The sequence below is a fragment of the Salminus brasiliensis genome, chromosome 3, assembly GCF_030463535.1.
Source record: "Salminus brasiliensis chromosome 3, fSalBra1.hap2, whole genome shotgun sequence".
Lineage (NCBI taxonomy): Eukaryota > Metazoa > Chordata > Actinopteri > Characiformes > Bryconidae > Salminus > Salminus brasiliensis.
In genome coordinates, this window is record NC_132880.1 from 33,905,360 (window position 1) to 33,917,546 (window position 12,187).

Below are 12,187 nucleotides of genomic sequence, written 5' to 3' on the forward strand. Positions count from 1 at the left end.
TTGGCAGCAACCAGTGAGCTTCTGGAAGAATTCTGGTTGGACATTTCCCCATTTTTCTGGGCTAAACTGGTTGAGTTTCATTAAATTTGTTGGTTTCCAACATGGATCCCTATATTTCCTATAGGACTTGAGGTCAGGACTAGAAAAGGCCAAAAATACTGAAAAGCCCAATTTGGCAACAACACTATTGGACATGATGAATGTATGGCAAATTCTGGGGAAAACGTATGTTTCTATTGAGGCACAGAGCTGTTAATATCTTGTTGCTTTACATAAAGTACATTTTTAGCTTTGGGGTGTTTTAGTAATTACTGTGTTATAATTAAAACAGCACTGAGCAAGTTTTAGACAGATATGAAACATGCCTAACGCTATTAATCTTAGCAGTAAATGTGTTGTGCCTGCCAAAACAAAATACACCTTTAGAATAAATATAAATAAACATGTATTAAACATAATATGTTTTCAATAACATTATTTATATGCTGGCTTTACAGAATGATCACTTCTCAAATAAACTCTGGGTATAAATACTGTGGGTCAGAGATCTGGAATAATTAGCCAATTAATATACTGGTAGGTATCTAAAAAGAAGCCTATTGGTGGGTATGAGTAACATTATGACCATTTTTGTTAAACTCCAACTGTTCTTCATATTGTGTTGATACCAATAGAAATACAAATAAAAAAAGAAAATATAAAATGTAAAAATAAATATAAAATTCATTTTTTTTATTTCATTGCACATGAATTGCTCTATAAAGTACAAAGTTTGCTAGTATTTATGTTTATGCAGTATTTATTACACATTAAGCTCAGTAAAATCTTTTTTGGTTGAATTCCTTATGTATGTTTGGGGTCTGGGTTACAAATAAAAAATAAATAAATAAATAAATAAAAAAAAACCTCTAGACTGTACACTATATTCTACATTTAAAATGGCAGTGAATCTCTTGCATTTCAGCATATCATTTCGGCACAGTACAGACACTACAGAGACTGACGTGTTTGTGTGGTGTCTATACTGATTGCCCTAACATAACAGATGTCAGAGTAGGAGCCAACTGTCTCATTTAAAAGCTTTTGGTGGAATAAGCTCTACTAATAAATGTGAAACGAGCAAGCTGGTACACTTGCTGAAACCAGGAAAAAGTCCTGGCCCATGGTCTGTCCAAGCAGGGGGAGTTTCGAAGGACTGAAGGAGCTTTTCACTCTCAGTTTGCGACCTGACCTTTAAGAGATCAATCTGTTGTCATTTTTTCAGGAGGAGGTCCAAGTGTGATCATTATCTACTAGTTGGGTTTGTCACCTGTTCCTCATTAACCAAGTACATAAGAATATTTTATTGGAGAAAATAGTAACTTTGAGTAGGAAAATATCTGTATTATATGACTGTCTTAAAGTAATTAAGTAAAGAAACTGAACATGAACAATGTAAAGCTTCAAATTGTGCCAAAAAGTAAAAAAAAATAAAGATAAGAGAAAATAAAAGCAAGAATAAGAATCTAAGCCAATTTGACAAGCCAAATTGTGATGGCTAGACGACTGGGTCAGAACATCTCCAAATAGAAGGTCTTGTGGAGTGTTCCCAGTATGCAGTAGTCAGTACCTACCAAATATGAGTAAGAACACACAATAAGTGAACCAGTGAAACAGTCATGGGTGCCCAAGGCTCAATGGCCCCACCTTAGAAAGTAGAGGTGCTAAAGTCTTGGTGCCAAATACCACAGAACACCTTCCAGAGGTCTTGTGGAGTCCATGTCTCGATGGGTAAAAGTCAAGTCAAGTCAAGTTAAATTTATTTGTATAGCGCTTTTTACAACTGTTGTCGTCACAAAGCAGCTTTACATAATTAGTACTTAATAAAGGACAGAGACAGAGAAGAAAGAAGAAATAACATGAAGGATCAAAGACCCCCGTGAGCAAGCCAACGGCGACAGTGGCAAGGAAAAACTCCCTCAGAGCTGGAGGAAGAAACCTTGGGAGGAACCAAGACTCACAAGGGGAACCCATCCTCCTCTGGCCAGACTATTTAAACAGCTGTTTTAGTGACACCAGGGGACTTACACAATTTAGGCAGGTGGTTTTTAATGTTATGGCTGATCTGTGCTTTTGGTGTTGGACTGAGTGTTTTAGTTGTTATCGTAGTTGTGTTTATTGTTTAATATCTGTTCGCCTTTAGTCCAGTCTGCTCATGACTCATGTTTAATAAACCTACGCCTGACTCCAAACCATCTTTGTGGTGAACTTTGTGACATACGAGGTTCTTTAATGACTGCAACTGTATGCAATTCGCATTGCTGGCTCACCTTAAATACTGACAGCTTACCTTCTCTCCTTTCAGTCCGTTAAGGCCATCTCTACCTGACTCTCCGGGCAGTCCTGGGGTTCCTGGTGCCCCAGCAAGTCCTGGGTCACCCTGTAAGCCCTGATTACCCTTTAGATAAGGATGGGTTGCCAGAACGTGTCAGTATATTTATTATATGAATCATGCATTCATGTCAGCCTTGTCTTATAACTAGAACTTACTTTTTCTCCTTGTAGTCCTTGAAGGCCTGGAGGACCCTGTTGAGACAGGTTGAAAAATCTGATTAATGCAAGAGTAGCTTACTTATTGATTAGTCTGGATTACAGCTGCCATGATGTCTACAGTGATGACTGGACAAGACGCAGTTTGATTGTGGAATTTAGATGGAAACCACACAAATAAATTAAAAGCCGTTCAATCTTAGTGCTGGGCAGTAGGGCTGCTCAATTATATTTTTAATGATCGATTATGTTTTATTAATCAGAGAAGCTGATCTCTGATTAATAAAACATAATCGATTGTGATATTAGATATTGTTTTTATCAATAATGAACAAAACTTTCATTTAAGCAATTATGTGTAGCCCTACTGCTTATGATATAAATCATACACATTGAATATTGTAGACTCACCTGCTTGCCCTCTATTGCCTCTCCCGGAGGCCCTGGGGGGCCCTGAATGCCGGGTTCTCCTGGTACTTTAACAATGGTTGGGCCTCCTTTCGCCTCAGAGGTAGTGTGGCATGCACCACACGAGTCTCCCTGAGATACGCAATCCAGTTAGAACATGACACTGAAGCACACTTGTGGAATAGACTTATACATGCTCCGCCCACAAATGTGTTGCATCCTGGGCACCGTTGGCAGGTGGGACAAGCTCACAGAACACTGGGAAAATTTTCATTCAACCTAATAAGAAACTGGGGCATGCTTTGCGTAGGGGGAAGGTCATACAAAATACAAAAAAATCCATGTGTTCTGGATGTTATCTAGATGCACCAGTTTATTAGTTTTGAGTTTTATAGTTCCTTCAGCAGTGATTCTCTTTTTTTTGTGTACAATTAACATTGCCTGCATATGGATGACACAAAATTAAAATGACTATGGGCGTTAATAATAAAATAAAAAAATAAACAGATAAAAGGGATCTCTACATGCCAACAAGCAAAGAAGCAGGCAATATATAAAAGTATTCAGAGAATGCAAAAAAATGATGATTACATATTGATCACATAGTCTTAACATATTTAATAGCGTTGGTTCAAAAGCAAATCTTGCTGCATTAGCAGTTTAGATCCTGGCAGTTGCACACTACAGTCCCGAAAATATTCTTACCACAACTGTGAAACAAAAGATTAGGTTCAAATCAGCCTTTCAGGGTTAATTTCTTGGCTGCAGGTAAAACTGCCATCATAACCTCCTTGATGTTTACTGAGCATCAAATGTGAAGGCAAGGGGACATTGCAGGGGACAGATTTACAGTATAGAGAAAGGTTTGTTCTGGAATAATATTCTAAAATGATTTGGTAACTAACTAACTTTGTATTTTTCTGGTTTCATTGAGTCCATTTTGCTTGGTACAGGACTTCCAGCCTCCATTCCAGCATGCTGTTTATCGACACAGCTTTCTGATTTGGCACAATACGGCTCACAACACTCAGATTAATTGGTTACAAATGACTCAAATCTAATCAGAAAATTTTACAGCACACAAACTCGCATCCTGTAGTTGCCCATAAAGCCCACAGATCATGAATGACAGAATACTGGCATAGAAGATATGACAATTTCAAAGTTCACTACCATTCTGAACCCTGCTTACGCCCATCACTTGTTTTATTGTGCACCAGCAAAGCTCAAAAACCAGAACAAAAAAAGCTAGATATGACGACTTCTCATCACAACGGATGGATGGATTGTAGGTTTATTTATTTAAATCATATGAGGTGCCTAGAGATCTCAAATAAGTACTTACAAGGGCTCAAATGTAAAACACACTCATAAAAATAAAGGTGCCTCACATGGGTCTTTGAGCAATGAGAAGGACATTTCATAGATTTAATGAAAATTGATGTATTACTACAAACATGATTTTTTTATGTTTGTATTAAAGGTGGTTCTTCTGTAGCACTGCTCAAAGAACCACCTAAAGCACTTTAAGAGAATAAGGATTTTAAAATGCTGTGCTATTAAGCTGGATTACATTGTGATAGCTAATCAAAACAAAGGCAAGCAACAATGAATCTGCAGCAATTTCACATTAGGCCAAACAAGAGGTTTCTTTTTGTGAAGCCTATTCAACCTCACAACAAATCATGAGCATGCTCACAAAGATATTTAGACACTGTCTCACACTCACCTTTTCACCTTTGAGACCAAGATCCCCCTGCATAAAACACAATTAGTCTGAATTAGGGTACGGTGGTTATGAATTAATATACTGGCATACACTGCAATGCGAGTGTATTATATAATACAAATTAAAAATAAACTTTAGTAAAACTGTCATAGTATGAAAACACAGCATCATATGCATTAATATATTTAATATCCTTATTAAATAAATAAATAAAAAGATTACTCTTTATCCAATTAAAAAATGGGATCTGAGGACCCCAGTCTGGGTTTAAACGCAATACAAAATGAACCAATCAATCCGGTATTGCAGAACATCATCAGAATGAGATTCAATACAGCATTGCAGAACATCATATCACAATACTTTGATATATCAATATTTTCATACTCCTAATCTGACTATAAACATCGATTTACATTTTTCCCTCTATTTTCTTTGCAGCATTTGTGCACTGACCATTGGAAGCCACTGTTTAGCAACTAATATGAGCTCACACAAGACTAAACTTCAGCATTTGAGCAAAATAACTGTTCTTCTGGTTGTTCCACCTGGAACTCATACGCTCAGTCACACTGCACCCACAAAGACTTCTCTCATACTACACTTGTATTCACTTTTGTAAATAGTAATGTAAACATTTCAGATTATATAAAACCTGTACATTTCAATTGCTTTAAACCAGTGCAATATTGTATATAGAGAGTGTGTATATAGTGGGTAAATATTCAGTATTTCTATTATGTAAATATCTGTGGTCATTTTTACTACCGTGAGGCATAATGCAACTTTTTTTTTACCCACTTTTACACCTGTGTAATGTGACGTGTGAAAAAACGTGATTTGATTTGACAAAGCACAGTCAAGGTAAAGCTACCCTGTGGAACTCTGACTAGCATTACTAGTTAGAGTGGTCCATTACATGTTCATTCAATGACATGGATTTGTTGATCTTCTGCTGAGCTGAAGCTTCGATTCTGTTTTGGAGGAGATTTCTACTCTAAGCCCACCTCTGGAATGCACTTTTAAAAAATCAACAGGAAAGATCCTGTAACACTGAGCATACAATTCTATAATCCAGTAGGATTCATCACCTTTAATCCTTTCTGTCCATCCTTGCCACTGGGACCTCTTGGACCAGGTTTGCCCTGAAAAATATTGTCCCTCAAGTAAGTCAAAAGTGCCTTGGTTGTTCCTCAAAATCCAAAGCACAAAGTGTAATAAGGGCATACTTACTGTTTTTCCTTCACTGCCTTTGCTGCCTGCATTACCCTACAACCACAGCAGGATGTCAGCCATTAAGCAGACAGGGGAATTCAGTCCTCAACAACTAAGCCTGGCAATTCTTTGTGTGCAATATAACATATAACATATAACATATCTGGACAACGCTTCCTTACCCTCTTAGTGTCAGAAGTATTACTGCTGCTAGGGGGGAGCTATGTGGGAACTGGTGAGTTAATTTGCAGTACCAAATTGAGAGAAAAAGGGAAGAATTTGATAAATAAATACTTAAAAAAGATGACGGTTCTAAATCTTTTAGCTTGTCCAGAAAAGCATGTGTAAAGTGTGTCCTTTAATGGTGTCTCAAGGTACAAATTATACTTCCTATACTTCCTAGGAGGAAGAAAGTCCAATTCTTTAAGTGAATACTGTTAAGTGCTGTTAAGTGAAGCACTTTTGTAAGTCGCTCTGGATAAGAGTGTCTGCTAAATGCCTTAAATGTAAATGTAATGTAAATGTAAGTTCATTTATGTTTGTTTGTGTAGTTTTTAACAGCGTGAATAACCTTTAGTTATTGGCTGGGCTCAGGGCTCCTTCGGTAACAGTAGTCTTGACCTGACCTTACAGTGAAGGTATAATGAAGGACATTTTCCTTCTTCCTGAGTGTGTTCTGTGTTCTGTATGTAATCAGTAAGTATAACAAGCATAATAAGTGGGTAACACCGCTGCCCTCCATGGTGCAGACTGGGGTTTGACTTCCTGTCAGGACAAGCACCACACCACACCAATTAGAGTCCTAATAATAGATTTGCCTACTCCTGTAACATGAATACATCGCAAGTTGCTCTGGATAAGAGCGTCTGCCAAACATCATAAATGTAAATGTAATTATGGCATGCTTTGACATTTAAATCTAAGCAATCTGTGGAAAATACACACACACACTTTAAGATGTAGAAATTGGCTAATCAAATCCCACAGATTACATTACCATGAGCATTCTCTGCTAAAACAAATCTATCCACAGTGTTTACTGAACAATGTGTAGGGCCAACCTTTTCCCCTTTAAGTCCAGGCAGACCACTGAGTCCTGGCTCGCCCTGAGAAAGCAAAAGGCCATTAGACAGCAAGAGAGAAAGAGAAAGAAGGTGGGGGAAAAAAAGAAAAATGAGCATGATTAGAAAAGGAAAAGGAGCATATAAGAAATGCTGAGTACAATAACGAATGATGAGAACAACACAGCAACATTTACATGCACAGGTAAATGAAAGCCATTTGTGGCTGATTAGGCCTACTCACCCTATTCATTTTTTAACAGCATGCTGTATTTATGCCAAATTGTTCCTACTCAGCTACTAAAATAAACAATATATCCAACTCCACTCTATAAAGTGACTCACCTGCTCTCCTTTCGGCCCAGCTCCTCTCTCTCCTTTCTCCCCCTTCTGACTCAGAGTCAGTGGGGCTAAGGGAGCTATAGGGATTTCACCAAGAGTAGGGCATACAGCACAGGGCTCACCCTGAGGAGGACATAAACATGCAAAAGTAAGTAATAATCCTCCACTGATATAAAATCATAATAGCCAAGAATAACAGCTATTATACAATGTAACGTTATATACAACATATATGGTCACAAATTAAACTGACCACAATACATTCAACTAAGGTGCTTTACAGACTGATATGAGTGGAAACACACCTGCACACCTGAGCAGGGTGGGCATTATCAGGTAGATGTGTCAGATATTTTGCATGACGTCACAGTATATTTTGCTTACATGCTGCAAAACACAGTTCTGTCAAATTTCTTCAAAACTACTTCAAATACAATAGAATATTCATAGATATTAATTACATAAATATATATTAGGACAGTGTGGTCCACCATTCATACCAGGTTTTAATTCTTTTAATCATCTGTTATGTTCTATTTTTTCACAGTTCTGCCCATAATTCTTTTTTTATGTTTATGTTATCCAGAGAAAGGTTATATTTGGGGGCAATGTTCTTAATAAATCACAGTGTTCAATTTTATTTAGATTTTGTCTTTACTTTTCTCTTAAGATCAAAAGTAGTGAAAAATAGTCTCAAATATTTTCTTAAGCATTTGTTAAAAATGATCAGTTTAAATAGCAATATATTTGTTAGAATTATGTCTAATTTAAGTTTAAGATTAAAAGTGGAGATTGTTCTTGAGGATGGCTTGTGTCTATATGAGGAAAATAACAGCTTTACAATGTATCATTTTTTTCCTGTAGGGTATTTCCTCCAACGTTCCTCCTCTAGCTCTTGTTTACTACAATTTCTTCCATGCTTAGTTTTATTCTGTTTTTTTTTTTTGCTCAATTCTGCACAGATTTACCTTAATGATGGATATTAAAAATGTGTCTTGCATTGCTAAGAATAAACTGTAAAATGCATATAAATACATAAAAGGCTACACAAAGAGTGTCCTAAGAAAATCTTAGGGAAATATTTAAGACTTGAGATATGAGAATAACTGAGAACATCTTTTGGAGGACTGCATTTAAGAACAATGGGTCTTGTTTAGCAATCGTTCCTTCAAAAATCAAAAAGACCTTTTCTCAAGAATAAATTTAAGGACATTTTTAGGAAGATATTGGTAAATTAGGCCCATTCTTCTGAACTGTTTAACATGTGGTGCAGTTGAGGCTCAGCAGTTAGAGTACCGGGCTATTGATGACAGAGTTGTAGGTTCGATACCCAGACTAAGCAAGCTGTCACTGTTGGGCACTTGAGCAAGGCCCTTAACCCTCTCTACTCCCTAAGCACTGCAGTGATGGCTGCCCACCGCTCTGATCATGTTTGCTCACTTGTGCATTTGCTGCACAGATGGGTTAAAGGCAGAGTCTAAAGACTAAACTAAAGATTGATGCTTCAACTCTTCTTCTACAAAAGTCCAAACTCACCTTTTCCCCTTTGGTCCCCTCTGACCCAGGCTCTCCCTACGAAACATTCACAACATCACAAATGAGAGACAAGCCCGAAACATTCAGCTGCCCAACATTTCACAGCTTAAATCAGCAGAAACGAGTGAGGTGTGAAAGACACACTGGACACGGCACTGTCAGCACTGGGGCTGTCACAGCTCAATCTTCCTGAAGACATAGGTGTCAAATTTACTGCAGTCAAATCTTGATAGAGCCTTGGGGATCTGTTTAAGGTATCCAAAGCTTTTAAGCATATATAAGGAGGGCTGCTTTATGATCGTTGGGTAAATATGAATAATTAAAGAAAAAATCACATTATGCCAAACTCCAGTCCCAGAGAGGTGCTGCACTGCAGTTTAGTATTCATTCCTTTAACCTCTGCAGGTCTAGACTCATTGCTATTTATTCGTTTTAGATCACTTGAGTGCTTTTGTGTCATTACATAATTATTTCATTTACAATCTTTAATTCCACATGCAATTCTCTATTGACAAGTCTAAACTTACAACATTTTGTCATGTCAGTCATAATAGCATGTATAAAGGGTTGTTATACAAGCATTTCAGTTATAACCTTACTATCGCCTAAAAATAAAATACATAACTTCACAGAAAATACATCAAGTAACCTAAATAATATCAATATAACACAAAACAAAAACCTGAAAATGTGTATACATATATATTAATTATGTATATGTACAGGCGTATCTATAAGCATATGTAAAAGTTGAAGTTAATGTCCATTTAACTAAAGATGCCCTGTTTTCCTTTGTTTCAATGAGCTAAACATACATGAACATATTTGAACAACTCTTCAACTCTTCAAGACTGTTACTTAGAGGCCATACACAACTTGGATGTGTCTCAAATAGATGTGCTTTTCTACATAAATCACAGTCTACATAAATCTGGCTAGTGGGGAACCCTCTGGGCATTCTTGGCCTTTCAGTAATTGGAATAAAAAAATGACATCTGTAAGTCTGCAAGTATTACAGGACTAATCTTATTGCATTCTAAATATTAAGGAAAATTGTGTAATTACATTTTTACAGGTGGATCCAACTAACCGAGTTCTCGTACTTACTGGTTGAGACTTACTCCTACTGGTATAACCGAAGGCCTAATGCCTTGCGTTAACCACCGACACAATTAGAAGGAATTTGTTAATTTCATTGTAGGTAATAGAGTAATACCTATCTCTATCTGACTGTGAATAGCAGTGGTAGCATAATCAAAACTCAGACAAAATGTTCTAGTGCTTTGCTGTTAGCAGAAAGATAACACATTACTCACAGTACAGCTAACATAAATTCGCATTATCTTACAAGTGGACTTTTCCTCTTTTTGACCAGGCTTTGACATTGTAGCCTGAACTGAAGACATTGGTCCAATAATGTTCTTACAGTCTTGTTTCGTTGTTGACAAGTAGCATAAACACCATGGCAGACTGTCACACCAACGGTTGCAAATGGAAGATGGTATGTAGATGTGTACCTCACATTAGACTTAAACTCAACTAAATATGGGTTAAATTCACTGCAACTTTCCACAACCCTAATCCTTATCCTAATATTAACCTTTGCTTTGCCTAAACCTAACCCTGCTTCTAAATAAAATAGCACAAACACTGATCCCAGGTCTAACACTGTTGATAGTAAACAGAATTTCAAATTCGGTAATAATCTCAACATGTTTTTGGATGTGGGACCAAAGTCTTCAGTCAAATATCTCATTTACAAAAAAAGAAAGCAGTGTTTAAAGATACATCATTTGAAGAGGACTTTAGGGCACCCTCTTCAATGACATCTTAACAAGGACTTTTTATTAAACTTCATTGGGCTTAACCGATGATCAAGGTTCTCTGCCTTCAGGACTCAAGTTTGACTAACCTGCTATTACATGACATTCCTATCACAAAGCTGTTCTGGCCCATTAATGCACATGTGCTAAAGAGGACAAAAATGAATGGCTGTGTTGATGGGTGACAGACAAAACCACAAAACCATGAAAATCACAAACCTTTTCACCCGTCTTGCCATCTGTTCCTGGAGAGCCCTAGAATAGAGAAAAAACATCAAAAGGGGAGATCAGTCTGAGGCCATGACATCAAAGCCCTCCTAGCTTACTGCTACTGTATCACTTTACACATTGCACCTTTTCATTCCCTGACTTTCTCCAAAGGCCCATATCTGGGTGTGTCAGTGACTCTGATGTTATTGGAAATCGCTACGAAGAAATGCACACGAGCGCTTTAAGGTGCACAACATAGTCCTATTCTGCAGACTTTATCCGTCTCGACTGGGTGGAGAGACAGTAGAAGTAAATGGATAAAAAGATGGAAGAGCTAAAAGCACATATTACGATGTAATATTTCATCTACCACTTCGTGAATGCGAATAAAATGAAGAAGCAGGAAAAAAATGCTGCTATTGACGGAGGAAAATGGGCCTTGCTTAGAGGAAACTTAACAGGCCACAGAGATGAGCTATATCAGCAGGCCCGGCAGCTATAATTATAGAAGGCAGAATATGATTCTGTGGCTTGCTTGGTGGGGAGTGGGATAAGGACATCATCACTCATTCAATATAACGCCAGCAGGGTTGAAGAGCGCCGCCTGAATGCTGCCGTGTTCCCGCGGTTCAGGTAAAAGAAATGTACTGCACCTTCTGAGGTGAGTATTGCCTCTCGCAGGGGAACCTCAAACTAAAAAAATGAGGCAGGATTTTCCCCTCACAAAGCAGTGATAGAGGGCTGTGCACACAAAAGACACTATATTGACTCTTCAGGGTCCATATAAAATACTGGTTTGGTCCAGGACTTATAGGGGCAATATTGATCATTGCTGCTCATGAAAACATCCCATGAAATCCAGGACACAGGCAGCAGGGGAGTGATGTGTTATTGGGCTCTGCAGGAAAAGAAACGTTAGGTAGGTCTTACAGTGTTCTGAGGCTTCAGGCTTTATGCTGGGGAGTGTCAACGAAGTATTTATTATTAAAGTGAGCTTACGGTCAGACCCTTCTGTCCTATTCCTGGCTTCCCAGGTTCTCCTTTGGGCCCGGGTTTCCCCTGAAGAGTGACTGTGTTCTCTGAGCCAGTTGGCAGCCCAGGACACACTTCGCATGGATCACCCTGACAGAAAACACAAGAGTGAACTCTTAAAAAATATATAGTTTCATTTCTGAAATCTGAGAGGTTCAGCTACATGTTACTAAAAGACAGGTAATCATTACATCCCAATCTACTATTACACTGCAGGTTTCCAGTGCCAGAGGAAGCAAAGCAGCCCCAGACCATCACCATGCTTCTACAATGCTTTACTGTAGGCAGGGTGCTCTTTTCAG

At 37.9% G+C, this 12,187-nt stretch overlaps 1 protein-coding gene across 4 annotated transcripts in view; it reads right to left on the reverse strand.

Moving 5' to 3' along the window:
• Nucleotides 1-12,187, reverse strand: part of col16a1 (collagen, type XVI, alpha 1) — a 111,071-nt gene that overhangs the window by 36,805 nt on the left and 62,079 nt on the right. For all 4 annotated transcript variants that reach the window (XM_072675940.1, XM_072675941.1, XM_072675942.1 and 1 more), the window contains 11 exons: nt 11,853-11,975; nt 10,863-10,898; nt 8,821-8,856; nt 7,288-7,407; nt 6,943-6,987; nt 5,900-5,935; nt 5,758-5,811; nt 4,667-4,693; nt 2,941-3,069; nt 2,530-2,565; nt 2,330-2,437 (listed from right to left, as the gene is read on the reverse strand). In XM_072675940.1, the coding sequence (XP_072532041.1) occupies nt 2,330-2,437; nt 2,530-2,565; nt 2,941-3,069; nt 4,667-4,693; nt 5,758-5,811; nt 5,900-5,935; nt 6,943-6,987; nt 7,288-7,407; nt 8,821-8,856; nt 10,863-10,898; nt 11,853-11,975 (750 nt within the window). The remainder of the gene's footprint in view (nt 1-2,329; nt 2,438-2,529; nt 2,566-2,940; nt 3,070-4,666; nt 4,694-5,757; nt 5,812-5,899; nt 5,936-6,942; nt 6,988-7,287; nt 7,408-8,820; nt 8,857-10,862; nt 10,899-11,852; nt 11,976-12,187) is intronic.